Source organism: Simochromis diagramma, unplaced genomic scaffold (genome assembly GCF_900408965.1).
Source record: "Simochromis diagramma unplaced genomic scaffold, fSimDia1.1 OVJJ01000325.1, whole genome shotgun sequence".
NCBI lineage: Eukaryota > Metazoa > Chordata > Actinopteri > Cichliformes > Cichlidae > Simochromis > Simochromis diagramma.
This window is the reverse complement of record NW_024387291.1, coordinates 956,156-977,794: the sequence shown is the minus strand read 5'-3', so window position 1 is coordinate 977,794 and position 21,639 is coordinate 956,156. Positions and strand designations below refer to the sequence as shown.

Below are 21,639 nucleotides of genomic sequence, written 5' to 3'. Positions count from 1 at the left end.
CTGATCCGTGTTAAGGACAGAATGAATGGGGCCATGTATCGTGAGATTTTGAGCCAAAACCTCCTTCCATCAGTGAGAACTTTGAAGATGAAACGAGGCTGGGTCTTCCAACATGACAATGATCCAAAACACACCGCCCGGGCAACAAAGGAGTGGCTCCGTAAGAAGCATTTGAAAGTCCTGGAGTGGCCTAGCCAGTCTCCAGACCTCAACCCCATAGAAAATCTGTGGCGGGAGTTGAAAGTCCGTGTTGCTCGGCGACAGCCCCAAAACATCACTGCTCTCGAGAAGATCTGCATGGAGGAATGGGCCAAAATACCAGCTACTGTGTGTGCAAACCTGGTAAAGACCTATAGTAAACGTTTGACCTCTGTTATTGCCAACAAAGGTTATGTTACAAAGTATTGAGTTGTATTTTTGTTATTGACCAAATACTTATTTTCCACCCTGATTTACGAATAAATTCTTTACAAATCCTACCATGTGGATTCATGGATTTTTTTTTCACATTCTGTCTCTCACAGTTGAAGTGTACCTCTGGTGCAAATTACTGACCTCTGTCATCATTTTAGGTGGGGGAACTTGCACAATCGGTGGCTGACTAAATACTTTTTTGCCCCACTGTATAACATATAAAACAGGGTGTTAAAAACTGATACTTGTATATAATGACATATTTTAAAAAGCAATACCTCTGAAGAGGTGTAGTTAAATAATTACACCTGTACGTGTATATGAAATGGTCAGCATTTTTTCCCCGTGTGGATATGATGGCTTTCACGGATTTGTTTCTTTTTATGTTTGTTAGCACTCGTTCGTTATATTTTGAAATAAAGATTTGATCAAGTGTTTATTCTGCTCCACTCCCCCCACGGAAAAGTCCCCTGACAAATTGGATCACCAGCCTGTGGTCCCACATAGATGCGCTTGTCTCTGAGTAGTTTGTGAACTCTGACCGTTATTTTCATGGTCAGCGTGTTTTACTTGAGTATTTTTGCCTGATTTGTGCAGGGAGCTGAAGCAGTCCTCCGCCGCCACCTGTCACCCGCCAAGGTTATGGTAATATAATAGCAACAAGAGAGATTCATATTTCACGGCTCACCGGGTTAGATCCGTACCTAACAGATGCAATCAAGCGTGGGCAGAGGTTTGGACACCGGAGAGAAGTTTTGTCGCTGGACCGCAAAGAATAAAACAAACTGTTTTGCTCACTAGGTTCACCTTTGACCTAATGTGGGCTGAGTTTGTCAATTTGAAACCTCTGACCTGGTCAAGCGTTCCAGGCTTTATGATGATAATTTTCCCCAGCTCGACATTTGATAGAAGTCAGCAGCGCTTACAGTTCTCTAATCCCGGCAGGACTTTGACATCCAGGTTAGATCATTACACTTTGAAACTTGTTTGAATTTTCCAACTTTAAGACCTCGCAAACATTTCAAACTGGGACACTCCCTCTGGAGCATCACTACATTCCTGCACTACCGTCAGTTTTCCGGTTATTGCACAGTCGTGCGTTAAAGGCTCTCCTCCAGGTGTGCAGGTCGAGAGGTCGAAAGTGAAAAATGTAATCTGGCTCTTTAATCACTTGAGAAAGCACCTGCTAGGCTCTCTGACTTATCCTTGAAACGAGGATGTTATCACGGAGCTTGAATATCTTAGCAGGAGCAGAATATTTGTGTCAAATACCTGAAACTTGCCTTAGTTTCTTTCACCACGCTCTCCTGCGTCTTGATAAGAGTCCACCCCCCCCCCCCCACCCTTTCTCAGCCAAAGAGCAGCTTCCTTCTGTTCAGTCAGGTGTATGCATATTGCTCTCTTCTCCCTGCCTCTCTGTTCCCAGCATTGTAATTATCTCAAACACTTGATAAAACCCTCAGGCTCTCTCTTTCTTCCTCTCTCAATCTTGCTTTATTGCCTTCATTATAATGCACTTAATCAACCCTTGGTGCTTTCCTCACGTTGGTTTCTGACCTATCCGTCACTTTCTCACGTTTTTTTCACCCCTGCCATCTCTGGCTGTTTCTCTTGCTTTCCGTCCTCTGCCCCCCACCCCCAAGCACTCCATTCCTCAGGCAAAAATATATTTTCCAAGTGATAAATTTGTTAGGACCAGGTGAAATAGCAAAATTCTCGATCTTTTCTTCACCTTTCTCCGTCTCTTTTATGCCGTACCTAGTTTAACTTCAAGCCTGTTTACTCCCTCCACCTCCAGTCTTTGCTCCCTCGCCAGGCTCCGCTTTCATCTCTGGTGGTTGCACGTTTAATCTCGCGCACTTCAAGCTTGTGTACACCTGCCAACCAACCGGTATGCACTTTGATGCATTTGCTATGTGTGCTAAAAGGTGTAACCAGTTTCCAGGGATGCTGAAGGTTTTCAGCTGTGGCTTAACATCTTTCTCCATCTCAGTCAAAAAAACACAAAAAAGTCTGGTTTTTACTGCTGGAGCAGGACTCTGCAACCTCTCCATGTTTAAAAAAAATGTATAAAGACTCCTACATTCATTATTATTATTAATGTTCGTCTACAAACTAATGAATGTCTGTTTTGTAATTTCCAACACAGTTAAGATAATGTTACAGTATTCCACTGACCCCGTTCTTTCTTTAAATGTCTTCCATTATTAGATACACATGTTCCAGCTCATTAATTCATATTAGGCTCCGCACAGCAGGTGTCCAGCTGTGTGAGGATGTGAACAATCTTCTGTTTAGGCTTTTTTAATATTAAAAGCCCTGAAAGGAGGAGAACATTAAATCAACTTTAGCTGGAATTTCAGATGAAATTGCTTTTCTGTGAGGATCAGAGACTTTTTGGGGGGTTTTTTCGGTTGGTCTTGCAGCTATAGAACTGCAGCTGTTTTGGGAATGTTGTAGTGTGAATTTTTAGTGTGTTTTTAATTTGGATGCTTTTTTCCCCCATTTTCCAGGATGGTCGAGTACTCTCTGGACCTGCAGAACGTCAACTTCACGGCCATCAGAACAGTGAGGGTGCTGCGGCCACTCAAAGCAATTAACAGGGTGCCAAGTAAGTCGAGTCCTATAGACTGTGAACACATGATAGGCAGCCATGGCTGTATCTCCATCACTATTTTACACAAAAAGCTCTCACAACTCTTCTCCTCAACTACTCATTTCACTCTTGAAACAAACAAATTGTAGGATGACATCCATTCATGTTTTGCCATCTGTGGCTCTTATTCAGCACCATGGACAGCTGCCTGGTGAAGAAGGCTGCCCAGTAGCTGGAACGTGTTAAACATGAGTCACTGAGCCAAAAATACCTTAACAGGGAACATGTTTGGGAGAACAAGCTATTTACTATTTATTAGCTACATTGATTAGGGCAACAATTAATTTTTACCAGTCAATAGCTTTCAAAAAAACATGACATGACATGAAAAAGGAGATGTATGGTTGGATCCCACTCCAGCTGGCTAGTGGTTATATTTAGATTTGAGAGTAAAGTTATCCGCTAAGGTTAGCAGGCATCCATAAACTGTACCCGTGTATATTTAACACATTAAAGCAGGTACCTGTTATTTGGTTGTAAGACTAATAATGATACTAGGATGTGAGTCACCACAACTGGAGTACAGACTTGTTGGATTGGCTGTATTTCACAACAGGTCACGGCATTTGCCACACAAATCAGTTAAATTGCCCTAAAAGGCAACAAGAGCACCAACAAGGTGATGGTAGGGAAAACTCTCTATATAACACTATCAGTGTACATGGTCCCCAAGGTTTGTGGCCCAGATATTTATAAAAGCTTAAGGGAAGCTATCACATACTTTGATTTGAAACCCACTCTTTCTTCGGTTATCACTCATTAGTTTGTTTTGCCATGCGACCTCCACTTCATTGTTCATTCATCATTCACTGTAGATTTCCAGTTAAAAAGCTGCCCTGAATGTTTAAATAAAACACAGCTTCTGGGTGGGTGCGTTCGTCGCACACACCAAATCCTGCAGCGCTGAACACGTGCCACACCATTCTTCATTCTGGAGCAAATGAGCTACATGAGAGCAACAAAACTGCAACTGTGGCCCCATATGTACAACACAAACCAGCCAAACGCCTCATTGTCTTGGCTGTAACTGTGCCATTTGGATCGTTTACCTGTTGTTTACGCAGCCAGGCCTTGCTGTACTACCTTTGAGAAGATGTCTCGTGCATTTTGAAACAGATTTGGACAACTGCATAAAGCAACGAAATAGAAGAGACAATTCCAAAAGGAGGGTGGGGTCATGTTTCATCTTTGTTTAGCTATTGGACAGCATAATAATATCTGCCTGTAAGTGCTTTCATCCTGTATGGAATTAGATTCCCGAGGACACCAAGTGTGCATGGCTATTTAAAATCCTAAAAAGTAATTTCATCCACACTCAGCTGTGCTAATCCCCCTCCCAGTCAAAGTCCTCAGCAACCCAACCCGTCAGGAAATCACCAGACATCACTGAAGTATTTTGAGTTACTAACCTTGTCACTTTGACTCCAAAAGTGCTGCTTAGTCCTTCTTGATGAGAGTAATCAGTTTGCTGCCGGTTGCTTCTGTGTCTAAATTGTGCCTAGCAGGCAATCATTTTCAGAAGCTATGAGTACTCTCTAAGTCAGATATGCTGGTGCTTGAAGTTAATGTTGTTCTGCTTCCTTTGTAATTGCTAAACCTCCCACTGCTCATAAATCTGCAACACAAACCATGCAATTTGTTTTTTCTTTAGTAAAAGCAGGTGTAACCATCTTGGTTTGTTACAGAGAATGTATGTTGATTTCTATATTTGTCACCTAATATACATGAACATGAATAAGTCATTGCCACTCATTTTTAGTTATGACTATAGTTGTTTGATGTCTTTCTCCATCCTTCTCCCTCTCTCTTTGTCCTTTTGTCTGTCTTACTATATCACTTGAGGTAAAAGGAGTTCTTAAATATCCCATTATTTTCTTTTTATCTTCTTTTCTCTGTGATCTCTCTGTCATGTTTCTGCTCTTAGCTCTTCCTTTATCACAATGTTCAGTCAGTTTCCTCCTCCTCAGTCAGTAGAGCGAGATCCCGTCTCAGACCTCAGTCATTCCCCTTCCTCCTGCTCCTTCCGCTCTTCTTGCCTCCTGTCATGTACTGTCTATTCTTTTCCATCATTTATACCTCCCTTTCTCCAAAAGCAGAAGTATGTCTTGTCCTTGCATGTCTTTGGAAGCATTGGAAAACCCTGGGATTGCACAATAACCACCTTTGTTAAACTGAAACATGAAATGACAGAAATGTCAGTGAAAAATCTAAGGCTGTCAATGTTAACGCTTTAACGTGGATTAATGCATCGTCACGATTAACGCGATTAAAATTTCCAACGCAATTAACCCATCTGAAGCACAAAATGACTCAAAATCCGTGAAATGTCCCTGTCAATTCATTTCGGGCAGCTTGTTCAAAGTTTGTCCATTCTGCACTCCAGATGGGTTCATTGCGTTACAAATTTGAATTGCATCAGTCGTGATGACGGATTAATCCAAGTTAACGCGTCAACGTTGACAGAAAAAACAGATTCTGTGATCTCTTTTAAAAACGTTTCACAGCAGGAACAACATAATCACAACTACTCTGTTATTTATGTGTGTTACAACTTTCTCTCCATGTTGGAATTAGAAGATGTTTGAGGTCATGGCTTAATTTTAATGGCCCTGCTTTTGGCATCTTCCAAATTTTCCAAATTTTATGTTGACTTTAGTCCCGAGCAGTGTTGGGTAAGTTACTTTAAATTAGTAACTTAGTTACGTTACTAGTTACTTCTATCAAAAGTAACTCCGTTACTTCAAGTTACTCGTTACTTTTAAAGTAACTAGTTACTAGGGAAAGTAACTTTGGTTTTACTCAGAATTCTCTTGTTAATGTGTTGCTTCCATAACTTTGCCAGTCTTCTAGCTTGCTTACTTGTCACAAGTGCACTGTGCCACCTACCAATAGAAAGGAAAAGATAATGTGCATATTTCCACGAGAGAAATCCCACGCCTGGACCGTCATTGACTGCTGCCATGATTCTAGCCTACGTCACAGCATCATGTGCGCCTTTTACATCCAACACAAAAACTGCTGTCGTGGTGCTTTCGATTGTACTCAGAACTCGGAAATTCTGCCTTCTGAATAGGAAGATGTAGGTAACACCAGACTGCAGATGAGCTGCTTACAGGGCTGGACTGGGACAGAAAATTGGCCCGGACATTTTGACTAGAGACCAGCCCGCCATTATAGGAAAATTCATAAAGCCTTTGAATGAAAACAAACGCTGTTGTGACAGTGATGTACACTGTTTTGATGGTATATATGCATTAATCTATCAATCGTTTGTTGTAAGATTCAGATAATTATTTTTTAAAAGCTAGACATTTTAAATGAGAATAAGAAAGAAAAGTATTTCTTTGTGCCCACCTCTCCCTGTTAATGCCCTACATGCTCCCCTGGCAAAACTTTGCTAGATCCGCACCTGCACAGTTACCAGCTGTCAGCTACCTAAAAAAGGATCCTGGGGTTATTTGTCTCTCAGAAACAGTTCATAACTTCCCTTCAACTCATTCATGTGACCTAAAAGGTAAACCTGTTTCTCCATCACCTGTTCAGCTCTGATGATTCAGTAAGGACATCTCCTGGTTTCATCTTCATGTTTCCCTCTCACCAGATAACCAAACCGATATCATGACCAGCAGCTTTTTTGCAGCTGTGGCTCCAGCAAACATCAGCTGATACTAGAAATTAACATTAAATAAATTCTAACAACAGCTGATCAAGCTTAAACGTGCTTAAACCCTCATCCACCTGCTGGCCTCCACCACTTGCTAATGTTACTGAATCTGTGGAAGCCACCACACGAAGTAACGAGTAACGACCCTATCTAAATCCCAGTAACGACTAACGTGTTCCTGATTTTGGCATAATAACTAGTTACCGTGTTCATTACCACAATAATAACGTAGTTACTGTAACGCGTTACTTAATAACGCGTTAGTCCCAACACTGGTCCCGAGACATAGATGGTTGGATGGATGGATGGATGGATGGATGGATGTTGACTTTTCTTAGAATAAGACTGAATAAGGCTTATTCCAAATGATTAAGATGAAAAGGAAATGGAAATGAAAAATAAGAAAACAAAACAACCATAAATCTAACATAGAGGTTGCTAAAAAGGGACCAAAGAAAAGTTAGAAAGAAAAATAATTTCAGGATGCACTCTTAGAGAGTGGGTCTCTAAGGCAAACTACCTCACTTGGTTGGCCTTTGCAAGTAACACCCTCTGTGTTTTCAGAGATACTGTATTAGTGCGTCCATAACTAGTGTTAGCTCACTAACAACAAAATGAACTATTGTGTAAAATCCATTTGAAGTGTGTTTAAACTACAACTATGATGATTTCCTGACTATAATTATATTCTTATTATTGAAGTCCTGAAAATGAAAGTCCCTGACCTTTGCAAAATTGTAAATTATAAACTAAACCACTTTTCCCGACCTACAATCAAGTTGTTCCTGACCTAAACAAACCTTACCCAAAGCACAGTCCCAGCAGGCATTTTTTAGGAGTTTTGGGAGCTGCTGACAACACTGTTGTTCTTCCAACAGAGACGTCAACTCAGAGAACACTGTATTCTACCAGAAATGACTCAGACGTGTGTCAGAACACAATGATTCTTCTTTTTAATCAACGTCGGTGTCTGCGCCGGCTGTGCACAGTCATGCAATGAAGCTTCTTCATACATGTCACTTTTTCTTCCATCCATCAATCCACATTACTTTTTGTTTTCCTTTTAAAATATTAACCACAGCCAAAGTCTTTGTCAGTTCTATCTCAGTTTTTTAGATTTATAGACATGGTGGATGTTATGAGTCACTGACACTAAAAATACAGTTTTTATGTGGAAGAACTTGTTGTTTCAAAAAAGTTGTCAACTTTGCACTTCCGCCCAACAAATTAAATGTCTTAAAATGACACATAAAGTTCCAAGCTTGAAGTTTTGGTTTACCAAAGTTTGTGTTCTGAACTTTCATTGCATCCCTTAATGGCTAGCAGTCTGTTTGTGCAGGGTGGACTTAATTTGCCCGTGAATGCGTTTTTTGCTCCTTTGGCAGGGAACACAAACAATGATGAGTCACTGAAGTCTAAACCATGTTTGCAGCTGTAATCTGACATTTCTGTGAGCAGAGGGGACTTTTCTGTTCACTGAGCTTCTTCCTCTCTGTCACTCCAAAACAAAACAAAAATAAAATAAAATAAAAACAAAAAAAAAGCAAATTGGTTCTTTCATGGTGAAATGTCTAGTTTGGACACAAAAAGAAAAGAGGCAGTATAGAAAAGTCACCCGACACTTTATACAATGTAGAGGATGTCAGAAAAATAAATCCCCTCACATCAGATTGATGCCCTTCTTGTGGTTTATTCTCCACCGTTTCAATAAGAACACTGCATCTGGGTTAAGCAAGGATAGGAAAGAAAGACAGGCAGGTGAGAGGAGAGGACAAAAAAGGCAGCAAGAGAGATAAATGAAGGAGGGAAGAGGGGATTATCCAGCTCCATAAAGGATAGTCGAAGATGGACGAGAGGAAGAGAGGGATGATGAGAGGAGAGATGTGGGGGGACTCAGATGAGCAGGCTATTATGATGATAGATACAGCTGAGGAAGTGCGAGCGATGGAGGGAGTTGCTGGAAGAATAGAGATAAAAAGGAGGCAAGGGACGTGGAAGACAGGCACCTGGAGAGGGGAAGATAACATGAGAAAAGGGAGGTGATTACATAGAAAAAGAGAAGAAACAACATTACCAACCCACTCGTTTTCAGAAATTATAATGTAAAATGTTTTCTACAAAGTCTACATTTCTTCAGCAGGTAGAATTAGTAGGTGAGCAAACAGGGAGGTAAACAATATCCCAATAGCTCAGTCTGAAACCTGCACAATAACATGTCTTATGTCTGCGTTTGGATGGGTCAAAATGTATAATCATTTATAAATTATAATAATTTCATTTTGGGGAAAATATTTGAATATGATTGCATTTTACTGTTTATAAAGGTGGAAAAAATCTCAATTTTTATTATATGTCTGTGAAGGTTCTCAGTCATCCAGGTCATCGTAGTCAAAGGAGCTTGCAAAGAAAAGCGTCTGGACTTCTTTAAGTTGCTTGAAGACGTTTCACCTCTCATCCGAGAAGCTTCTTCAGTTCTAAGGTCAAATGGTGACCTTAGAACCTTAGAATTTTTATTATACTTAACCCAGTAACATTTGTTTTTCTTGGTTGAATTGAGTTATTAAATTAAAGCCCAAGAAAATCAGACTTCTTATCACATGCAGTATTTACTAAACTAAAGGTTATTCTTTGTTTAACCTGAAGCTGAATCATGAAAAGAGTAGCATCTATATGGAAAGTTTATATGGAAAGTTCAAATGTTTCAGTTGCTAACTTGGGCTGTTCTTGTTAGTGGCACATAAACACTAGCAAGAGTCTGTGATTGGCTAACAGAAGTAAAATTACAGGCAGAAGAAGCAACGCATGTAAGTAAAAGTTGGCTATCAGCACAGTACCCATGAACAGATGGACTCTCTTGAAAAAATATTTTCTGTAGTGGACAGATATACTTTACTTTAATTCAATTCAATATCAGTTCAGTTCAGGTCAGTTCAGTTGAATTTATATAGCACCAAATCATAACAAATCACCTCGAGGATCTTTATCTTGTACGGTAAAGACCCTACAAGTAGAGAGAAAACCCCCAAAATCAGATGGCCTTCTATGAGCAAGTACTTGGTGACAGTGGGAAGGAAAAACTCACTTTTAACAGAAAGCAGACAAATAAAACTGGTTTGGGAGTTTTCCAGTTTCCATTTCCAAGCCCAAGAGTCAGACGTTCAAATGAATTAAAAACTGTGTCTCAGTCTGGTTGATTTATAGGCTGCAGTAAAAGATTGCTTCCACTCCTCCTCCTCAACCTGTGCTTCGAGGATTGTGACAATTAGTATGACCTGATTCATGTCAGCTAACATATTCATCCTCCCATCATTTACTAACAGGGACTTAGAGAGCCCTAATGTTTAATAATCCACATTTGACTTCAGAGCTCTATTTGTCATTAGACAAGACAAGAAGTGGTCAGTGGTCAGTGGACAGCGGGCGACTTTGGGAGTTGGCTGCTATCCAGACTATCCAGCAAATCAGAAGATAGAATATATATTACTAGTTTTTCTGTGGCTAAACAATTTATATTAACTTTTGATTATATGTGCAAGGATAGATCTGTGTCTGTGAAGGTTCTCAGTCACCCGGGTCATTGTAAGCTAAGGAGCTGGAAAGAAAAGCGTCTGAATTTCCTTCTTTCAGACAAAAACTGGTTCATCTCAAAGAAAAAAACTCCCAAACACAAACTTAACAACATAGTGTATGCTGTACAGTGTAGCGAGGAATGCTCATACCTCTAAATCACCTCTACATTGGTGAGACCAAACAGCCACTTCATAAACGCATGGCACATAGAAGAGCCACGTCGACCAGGACAAGACCCGGCTGTCCATCTTCATCTAAAAGACAAAGGTCACTCCTTCGAGGACACCAGTGTTCACATTTTTGTACAGAGAAGACAGATGATTTGAAAGAAGAGTGAAAGAAGCCATCTATGTCCACTGTGAACGACCATCTTTGAACAGATGTGGTGGTTTACGACACCAACTGTTTGCCATCTATAATCCAGTGTTGAGATCCCTTCCCAGACGCCTTAACGCCCACACACATCCTGGGCCATTTGACCTCAGTAAATCACATGATAGGGTGGGGCTAGATTTCACAGTGGGTTCTCCCGAAACCTTAGCTGATTGTGACCTACACCAAGTCCAGATGTTTTTCTTTCCCAGCTCCTTATGTTAGATCTACTACTTTTCATAGCTACAACCAATATGGAGAAACTCATATTACTTACAAAGGGGAATTTCTATCAGCCTCAGGGGAACTTTGCGTTTTCTTCTAATTGGCACAAATGTGCGTGGTCTTTGTACACATAGACTTTAACTAACATCAGCAAGTTAATATTTTTGTTACCACACATAAATGCTTCCAGCATAATTTCAGCCTTTCCCTAACTCTTTATTATGTTTTTCAGTTCCCTTTTTTATAAAAAAAAATTATAAGATGTTGAAAGCACAGCATATTTTCAGTAGATTGAATAGATCTATTAATGCTCAAGTATTGGCAACACAATTGTCAACATTAACATTAAAGCATCAAGTTATTTTGTCAAGCACCAGCAACACTATCCAACGAGTGAGAAGGCCAGGTTGTAACAGTGCCAGCATCGGCTGCCAAAAGCCAGTTATTTGACTCATTTTTATTTGTTGGATGATAAAGATGCAGTTCTGTGCTTTGAATAAAGACTATTTACCGGAAAGCTCTTCGCTCCACATTGTTGGCTTTATGAGTGCAGACACACCAGTAAATGCATATGTTGTGCAGGCAGTACATGTCGCAAAAGTGCAACCAACACAAAGCCACTAAGCACTTGTGCACACACACTTTCAGGCACATAGTAACTAAGCGGACACTCTCGGAGGACGATGTGAGAACTGAACAGAGGAGTCACTTAATGGCGCTAATGGAAATTATCCATGTCGGGTTCCCACTGGTCACAGCTTAAAGGACTGGGCCTGTTTACTACATTACCCTCAACCCCTCTGGGAGACGTCGTATTAGCTGCCAGGGTAACGGCCATCAGGGTATTCTATGTTGTTCCCTTTTCATTTACATTCTATTTGATTCAAATCATTAAAACTATGAAGGAAACACTGGTCCTTCAGTGTAGTCAAAACTTGTGTGACTAGAACAAGTCCACTATTTTAATTTAGAATTGTTGTTATTTTGTATGTCTCGTTGTACGTGTGACACATTCTCCTCTTTTCCTTTTAATTAGTTAACTGTTTTAAATGTTAATATATTCACATTAGGGTGCCTGATTTGATATTGCAGTGTTTTAAGCTTCTAGCAACTTCAAACAGACTTAATCAATCTGAAATGGGACGTCTGTTTCAATTTGCTCAAAGAAAATCAGGTTCTCTGATTTTAGTTTGACTCCAGCTGGAATGTACTTATAGTAAATTCATTTAAATAGCATTTTTCAGGGGTAGCTAAAGTCATTAATTACAAAGGCCAAAGTAAACACTTTATTTTAAAAAAAGAAACGTCTTATCAGACACCTTGTTGTCTGGTTGAGAGGAGAATGCTTGAATTTTTGAAGAATTCAGTATCCGCATATCATCAATTATTGACATCAAAAAACCAAACTCAGCCCAGACAGTTGTTCACCAAAGGTTATGTGTTGTGTTTAAACCCAAAGGATAAAAAGAGAAGGAAATGAGATATATATATATATATATATATTCCCACCAAAACTAAAATCTCAGAAGGGGGATTTCAATTCTCATTAGAAATGAATAATATTTTCCATGTGTGAATTACCACTTCCTGCAGCTCTAAAGAAGATTTTATACAAGAAGATAAAAAAATTGAACTTTGTATCCATCACTAATAGGGAAGATTCTTTCATGGTCAGACAGAAAATATACATCAGATTCAAAACACAGCTTTATTTTAAATGGAAATATCACTTTTACTGTAAATACCCGGGTCAAGTTTCCAAGTCTTCTGCTTGTGTACAGCTGCACGCCTCCAGTGTATGCGTTCATCAAGTAAGACATCCTTTTTATTACATTATATAATGAGATCCCTGGAAGAGGATCTATGGATGGGCTTTCCCCTGACTAATCAGTTAAATGTTGTATCAATCTTCAATCCATTTTACAGATAGAATTTAACCCATGGTTTAGTTTCCCCAAGTGTTTAACCCCAAAGTAATTGGCTGTGGGATTAGAATTAGTGAGGAGATTAGTGATTGATTAGCTAATTATGATAATACGACGACTTATATAGAAATGGTTGTGTAAATTTCTGCACCAACTAAAGAGTGGGAGGGATGGCAGAGAATGTTTTAAGACAGGGAAAGCGATAGGTGAGACGAGGATTTGGAGTCTGTGTGCACTAATTATACAGATCCAAAGATTTTTGTGTGTTTGTGCACGTCTTCCATTTTCCAGTGGAGCATAGGGGTATGTTGCTCATCCAATTTTAAAGCAGAACACAGAATTATCACAGTCAGCAGTGCAGCCTCTTATAAAGAGCTTAGTTTTCAAAATATAACAAAGTTAACAAGGTTTTGGTAACTGAATGACACTTTAAGCTGGCATCATTAGATCTTTTTCTAGAAAGTTGGAGATTGCTTAACCTCTGTTAGAATGAAACATTATAGTGAAATACAAAAACTGTTTGATTAGTTCTTACCAACCTTTTCTTTCCCACACTGTTGCTGTGCTTCCTAAAATGCTTCAGTCATACAGTACGGTGCAAACGCCTTGATTTCTGTGATCAGTAATTTATTGGGATTTGTGTTAACGTAAGCGTGTGTGTAATTCTAACGAGCATGAAAATCAATATTTGGTATGATCGCCTGAACTCTCTTATTCAAGATATCTTATAATTTCCTTAAGTCACATACCTGTGGAGGCATGGAGATATCCAGGAGAGAGGGGAGTCGACTTATTGACAAGAGTGTTTAACACAATCTGGGAGAGTGAGAGGATGCCTGAGGAACGGAGAAGAGGTGTACTGATACCAGAGGGATAAAGCTGATGAGCCATACACCGAAGCTGAGAGGGAAAGAGTTGTTGAAGTTTGTTGACACCAGGTGAAGAAGACAGATGATGATCAGTGAGCAGCAGTATGGCTTCGTAGCACTACAGATGTTTACTTTGAGAGTGTTAATAGAGAAATATAGAGACCATCAGAAGGAGCTGCACTGTGTTTCTGTAGCTGTGGTACTGCACGAGGAAGACATGAGTGGCAGAGAAGTATGTGAGGGTGGTGGGACATTTACAAGAACAACAGGTATGAGGTGACAGATGAGGTCACGGTAGGGGTGGGATTACATCAGGGATCGGCTCTGAGCCCCTTTTTGTTTGCATTGGTGATGGACCGGTTGGCATATCAAGTCAGGCAGGAGTCTGTGTGGGTATGATGTTTGCAGATGACATTTTGTTGTGGGAGTAGGGGGCAGGTGGAGGAGAGCCTGGAGAGGTGGAGGTATGCTCTGGAGAGAAGATGAATGAAAGTCAGTAGAAACAAGACAGAATAAATGAGTGTGAATGAGAGGGAACAATAAAGATGCAAGGAGCAGAGGTGGTGAAGGTGTGCATGAGTTTAAATACCTGGGATCAGCCAAGCAATAAACAGAGTGTGCAAGAGAGGTGAAGGAGGGAGTGCAGGCAGGTTGGACTGAGGGGAAAAGAGGTTAATTGTAACAGAAGGATAACAGTACTTGTCCAGTGTTCTTAAACTTTTAAAGACACAGTACAATGCTCACCTGTGGCAAGTTTGCAGCTTACTTTGTTTGTGAATCACCTTGTTGGTTACTTGGTTGATAGTACAAAATACTATTTTATGCCAACGTGTGTTATCTTTGGCATTTTTTTACAGGTCAGCTGAAAACATAGAAACAAATGATGTGGTTTTACAACAAGCTGCCAAAAACAAAGGTGGTTAAGGATACAATTTGTATATACTTTTTTGCTAAGTTTTCTATCGTGAACAGAAACAACATGGGTTCATGTCCTGAGCTGCACTAAAAGTGGTCAGACACAAGGACTGGACTAAAAATGAGCAGCCAATGTCCAAAGAAATCCTTTGAAAGACTTTTACAAGGTTTGAGATGTGAAATAATCTCTTGACTGTGAACAAAAAGGTTGTTTTGTGTTTTTTTTGTTTGTTTGGGGCAAGAGTAAAGTCGTTACTAGTAAATCAATAACAGAACTGCATCGATGCTTTCCAAGCTCGTAATGCTTTGTAGTGCTAATATTACTGCTGTTCAGCTCACAACAGTTCACTAATTAAGGTCGGTTTATTACTGTATATGCATAAGTCAGTTGTGATTCGGTGCTCTCCTGCTGGTGTGTAATTACTTATAGGTATTTTTTCTCTTCATGCTGCAAATATAAAATGAGTAAATTATTCCTCCTCTTTCCTCTTGTGTGCTGTTCTTTACCTGTACACAATTTTCCTATAAAGCTTCGTAGGAAGTGGATGGGAACGCCATTGCTCCGTTTAGATCATAAAGTAAAGTCAGCCATAGAGCTGTGCGGGATGTGTCATCACATAAGTATTTGTCTGTCTCTCTCCAGGCATGCGTATCCTGGTGAACCTGCTGCTCGACACGCTGCCCATGCTGGGTAACGTCCTTCTCCTCTGCTTTTTCGTCTTCTTCATCTTCGGCATCATAGGAGTGCAGCTGTGGGCAGGGCTGCTGAGAAACCGCTGCTACCCCGAGGAGAACTTCACACTGTGAGTCACCGCCTACTCCGTCTGAGTGTGGAAAAGAGTGTGAGACCATGTAATGCACATTCTGTCTTCTTGAACATTAATCTCTCTGACAGGGCGTGTGTGAGTCTGACGACTACACACTGTCACCTCTGTGTGTGTTTCTTTATTACGGTAATTGCGTCAATGATGTAACTTCTTGAATAGCACATGAATCAAAATACACACTGTACCCGCAATGTATATGTGTGTCAGTTTCTGTATGTGTAAATAGGTCTGTCACCTCTCCTTTCATTACCTGCCCTCCCTCTGCGTGACTCTAGAAGATTAATTACATCATCTATTCAATTCACTCATATTTCCATAGTGTGAGATTAAGCCTCCCTCTGGCCCCGTCTCTCAAGTGCTAATATAATGAGGCTGATGGCAAACTAAAATTTGCACAAAGCAAATATCATTACCTCATAATCAAATCTGCCACTTAATTAAAAGGCTGACACTCTTCTTCACTGCAACCCTTCTCTCTCACCCATTTTCTGCCAAGTCATCAAGATTGTATCAGCGTCTCTGCAATAAACTGCAGAGACGTAGGATCAAGAAATTCCAGGTACTGTAGCTTAAACATGTTTGGCAAAATGAAATAGATGGAAAAGGGGTGACTGAACGTAACTCTTTTAGGTTTCACAATGCTGTAATATTCAAACTCATCAGACAAGGAAAGGTTATAGAAGCATCTCTAAAGACTTTAGATTCCAACACACAACCACAATTCACAGAGATCGTCTATAAATGGAAGAAATTCAAAATCATGTTCACCCTCCACAGAAGCGATCGACCAACAGAGATCACACAAGAGTGCGACATGTACTAGTCAATCCCAAACAACAAGACCACATTTGAACTTATTGGTTTGAATAAGATGTATTCTGTTTGAGGAAATAACACCAGTTGTCATGGAGCACTGAAATCTGAGTTATACTAGAAAATGCTGAAGGAAATGTTTAGGACATGTGCCATGGGCAAGACAACAATTCTTAGCATATAAGTTGCACTTCAAAATCAAGCGTTAAAGTACAATATAGTTAAAGTTACAGTGTCTAAAATCTTACCACTAGATGTCAGTAGATTGCAGTCAACTGAAGTCTGTTCTTACTATTCCTAATTCTCACAGTAATTTTCTCACATTACTCACAAATAACTCTGTCCACCATTAATCTGTAGTGATGCTAGGCTGTAAGTCAGCTGTTTACCTCAGCCGTCAATATTCGGGGTGTCCACATCTATTTACTCTGGAGGCGGCTGTAACACTTTGTGAAAGGAAAGTGATACTGAGGTGAGCTGTTGAGGATATCTTGAACTTTTCTGTCAGTAAGTGCTGCTGTTACCACTTGTTAGCTGCTGTTGGCCTCTGTTAGCAGGTGTTAGCCTCTGTTCGCTGCTATTAGATGGTGTTAAACTGTCTTTGAAGTATTGCTAGCATTGCTGGCATGACATTTAGTGAATAAACTCTCATGTGATGTGAGAATGTAATCAAACTGTTTATCAGAGGGACAGCATAATGTTAGCTGCTGTTAGCTGTTGTTCAGACTAGTTCTTGTTCTACTGACAAGTAATTGCAGCGATATCACGTTGTCACTTTTGTTAATGTTTTCACTTCTTGGGTGAAGGGGACCTTTCTCAGATGAGAAATTACAGGTGTGATCTTTCATATCTTGCGAGTGAAGGTGCAGGCACGAATTCAAATTTGCCTCCAGTGCACATAAACACTTACGACTTCTCTTTCTCCCAATCTTTGGAGTAATAGACATGTGGCCGGTCTCTTGCCACATATATACATAGTCATCACAGCCACTATATTCAAGATGGTGAATAGCAAAAGACTGACTGTAACTGAACTTCAGAGTGACCAAGTCCAATTTTTGGCCTTTAACCAGCAGAAATCTCAAAGGCGATGAAGCAGTATAATTCCAATAAAGTTATGAATCTGAAATCGTGAAAGGGAGAGAAAGCTTATAAATACATTGCTTGCAAATATATAAACAAAATGCCTGTGTATGTTGTGACAAATCACCCCCTGCTCTTCGCACCCTTATTCATATACTCATCCCTCTACTTTTTAAAAATTCAAACAAATATTAGAATATTAGAAAGAGTGCAAGAAGAAAACAAATAAAAAAAACTAAGAAATGATACATGCACACACTTCCTAGCTGTACAGAGTACTGTATCTGAATTTCAGAAAAGGTCTAAGCTTTAGGTGGACTGTGCCTTTATCCTTTTGCTGTTTTTTAGTTAACCTCTCTTACTATGGCGTTATTTTTGTGCCACTATTCTGAGTGCACATAAAAAAAAAATTGCAGGTGCAAGTGTTGCATTTTGAGGAGAAATTTATTTTGAGCAAAGAAAAGCTAAATCTCAGTGAACAAAATTCATTGCTGCGTGCAAAAAATGTATTTCAGTGTTTGCTATTATCCACACACTAGAGTTGGATGTCTCGATCGAGACTGGTCTTGGTCTCGAAACTTTTACGTGGTCTTGGTCTCGTCTTGGTCTCGACGGACTTTTGTCTTGGTCTCGCTGTTTCGGTCCTGCGCTCTCAAATCGACATAGTGTTCGGGAGATTTGGAGTCAACCATCAGCGGAGCGGGGGGGTGGCTTACTGGGCTTAAGCCCGGGTCATTTTTTCAGAAGCATGGGGTCTTTTGGAGTGTAATTTGTTAGTTAGATGCCTGACTGACAACTGTATAAAACAAAAACAACACACGAAGCACAGAGCGCACCGTCGTAAATTCCCCCTAATTTTGGTATGATCCGAGCTCAGGCACTAGGCGACTGAGCGCAGCACCCATGTGAGCGAGGGGGGAGAAGCTGCTGCCTGCGAGTTTGCTGCAGACAGAGGAGAGCTTAAGTTTGACCAGGTACCAAAGCAAATCATTCGTACTGAACTAATAATGTAAATATGACGGTGTATCACAAAAGATTGATATCAAACTGATCACTTGGTTGCGTTACTTGCTCTTCGGGTGAATCAACAAATGGATAAATAAAAAGCCGAACAGCAATGCTGATTTTTTAGAGAGTCTTAGCTTACATTTCATATTTTCAGTTGTTACCCTCCACGGCTAAACAAACTCTCTAAATCGGTTTCAGTTGTGTACTGATGTACACAACAATGGACATAAGGAGCTTCTTTCAAAGAAAAAACTCAGGTAGATGTTATTTTATATATTATGCTTTGGATGTTGTTCAGTATATCTATTTAAAACAAGAGGAATTTCAATACTCAGCAGTATATTCAAAGTTGAAACCAGATATTTACATACACTTTATGGAAAACATAAAAACTTTTTTTTACTGTTAAACATCAATTTAGAGTAAACTTTTGTTTTAGATAAATAAATGTTGAAATATCTTTTGAATTAGTTAAATGTCAGAATAAAGAGAGACAGAGCTGTCTATTTTAATTACTTTCATCAAATTTAGGAGTACATATACACTAAGTTTATTGTTAATTAATAAGACAACTCCAGGCGATTCCATTCTGAGCTGAAGAAGCTTCTGATAAGTTAGTAGAGTCCATGTGAGTAAATTGGTGGCACACCTGTGGATGCATATAAGGCAAAACACAGAGCCTGTTTCTGTGACATGGGAACATCAAGAGATGTCAACCAAAACAACAGGAAGAGAATCGTGGAGCTCCATAAGTGTGGCTCAATTTTGAATACAATTTGGTGCCATTTGCAATTAAGAAATACAGATAGTTTCTCTCTTTACTCTTAAAGTTAACAAATATGTTTTTTATATTTATCAATCTAAAAAAATAAACATTTAGTCTGATTTGATCTTACAATTAAAAAAGTGTTTGTGTTTTTATCTGAAGAGTACATAAATATCTGGTTTCAACTGTATATTTGATGATGTTGGTGTTTGGCTTGATTGTCAGCACAGAGAGGGAGAGAGAGGGAGAGAGAGGAACAGAGAGGGAGAGAGAGGGAGAGAGGAGCAGAGAGGGAGAGAGAGAATGAGGACAGAACAGAGATGGAACAAGAGCAGGTGAGACACACATGTTAGTCAAATGGTTGTTTGCCAAAACTCATCAGAACATGTACCTAGTACCTAGTGTTTCTTTTTAGATACCATTTGTTACTTTTCAAATTCTATATTTATTAAGTTATGCAGGCTTTTCTCAATCTAAATATTGTACTTTGGTAGAATTAAAAAATAACTGTAGTGCAGGTCTATGATGATTTTTAGTGCTACTATCATCTAGTTCTGATTCTGGTTCTGTCTTGGTTACTGTTGTAGTCCTGTTTTAATTCCGGATCAGTTCTGGGTCTGGTTGAATTGGGGTTTAGTCCCTGTGTCTTGATACAGGCCCGACTTTGTTCTGCCTTGCTGCTTAATTAAAAAACTAGTTTAAGGTGTCCTGCATATGTATATAGAATAGCATCTGGCTGCAGTTTAAAGACTTTTTTTGTCTCGGTCTTGGTCTTGGTCTTGGTCTCGTCTCGACTCGGTCTCAGTCTTGGTCTCGTCTCAACTTGGTCTTGGTTTTGGTCTTGTCTTGGTCTCGGATTAGGCGGTCTTGACTACAAGTCTACCACACACACACACAATAGCAGCCCCTGTCGCTCAGTTTTTGCATTTGCGCTCGCTCGCAATGTGTTGCTTGCGCTCTCAACATTTCTGCCTGTGCGCGCTCAACTCTTTCTGTACACCGTTATATTTGTGCCACAAAACCAATCACAGACTTGGATGCAAAAAAAAATTGATTGGCCGTTTTGGTCTCCAATCAGCTCGAAATGACAAAATGCAATATCCCAGAATCCATTTTGTCCAAAACTCAAACGAGGCAGTGGCGGAGGAACACAGAGTGGCAGAGTTTGAAATATTACTCTGTCTGTGTCACAAAATAAACTTTTAAGATATTTTCATGCGAGAATGTGTGCTGTGTAAACTTCAAATATCTGCTCGATTTATCAAGACATCACATATTTGCATAAGTGCTCTCACGTTTTTGGAGATGCCTGTTACCCACCAGCTGACCGGGTGGTCACTCGGGTTAAACATCACATATAAGGTTGAACTGACAACAAAATCACCAACTACACCACCAGGTAACAGGCATCTCCGAAAACGTTAGAGCACTTATGCACAGCACACATTCTCGCATGAAAATATCTTAAAAGTTTATTTTGTGACACAGACAGAGTAATATTTCAAACTCTGCCACTCTGTGTTCCTCCGCCACTGCCTCGTTTGAGTTTTGGACGAAATGGATTCTGGGATATTGCATTTTGTCATTTCGAGCTGATTGGAGACCAAAACGGCCAATCAGATTTTTTTTTTGCATCCAAGTCTGTGATTGGTTTTGTGGCACAAATATAACGGTGCACAGAAAGAGTTGAGCGCGCACAGGCAGAAATGTTGAGAGCGCAAGCAACACATTGCGAGCGAGCGCAAATGCAAAAACTTAGCGACAGGGGTTGCTGTTGTGTGTGTGTGTGGATAATAGCAAACACTGAAATACATTTTTTGCACGCAGCAATGAATTTTGTTCACTCAAATTTAGCTTTTCTTCGCTCAAAATAAATTTCTCCTCAAAATGCAACACTTGCACCTGCAATTTTTTTACGTGCGCTCAGATTAGTGGCACAAAAATAGCGCCATATCTTACCTGTATAGTTTAATAGTATTGCACAGTTTATTGTATTTTTTGCATATACTTTTCAGGAGTACTATTCCGTGTCCCAATGGCTGTGGGGTGTTTATTTTTGTTGGCGGTATCAGAAATTCAATTACTCTTCTGTCATGTTGCTTTAGTGAAGTGCAAATGCTTTGTAATAGATTTAGGCTCATTCTCTGCTCATGGAGTACTACTTGCTTTTTTGTATTTCTGGGCATTAGACTGTGTAATGCATGTGTTTGTGCAGAGCAGCAGAAACACCAGCTGTCACTCATATGTCAGCAACCTTCAGCTTCTACCCAAAATGAAAAGTTTGGTGATTTGAAAAAGCTTGTCTTGATGCCAAGTTCTTTAATTCAGCAATTTCACAGTTCTCATGCAAAAATGTTTAATAGTTAAATTATTTTAATCATGTGTCTTTTTAGTGTAATTTCTTGAGACTCACATGCAGACTTGATTTGATTTTTCTTTTACACTTTAATTTGGGTAGATTTAAAAAGAGACCAGAGTTAGGTTTATTAATGCCACATCTGAGAACATCTGGCTGTGGTGCCATAGCATTTG

At 39.8% G+C, this 21,639-nt stretch overlaps 1 protein-coding gene across 2 annotated transcripts in view; it reads left to right on the top strand.

The window, feature by feature from the left end:
• LOC120716387 (voltage-dependent T-type calcium channel subunit alpha-1I-like) overlaps positions 1-21,639 on the top strand; it is a 296,557-nt gene that overhangs the window by 128,149 nt on the left and 146,769 nt on the right. For both annotated transcript variants that reach the window (XM_040003917.1, XM_040003916.1), the window contains exons 5-6: positions 2,928-3,025; positions 15,254-15,413. In XM_040003917.1, coding sequence (XP_039859851.1) covers positions 2,928-3,025; positions 15,254-15,413 — 258 coding nt within the window. The remainder of the gene's footprint in view (positions 1-2,927; positions 3,026-15,253; positions 15,414-21,639) is intronic.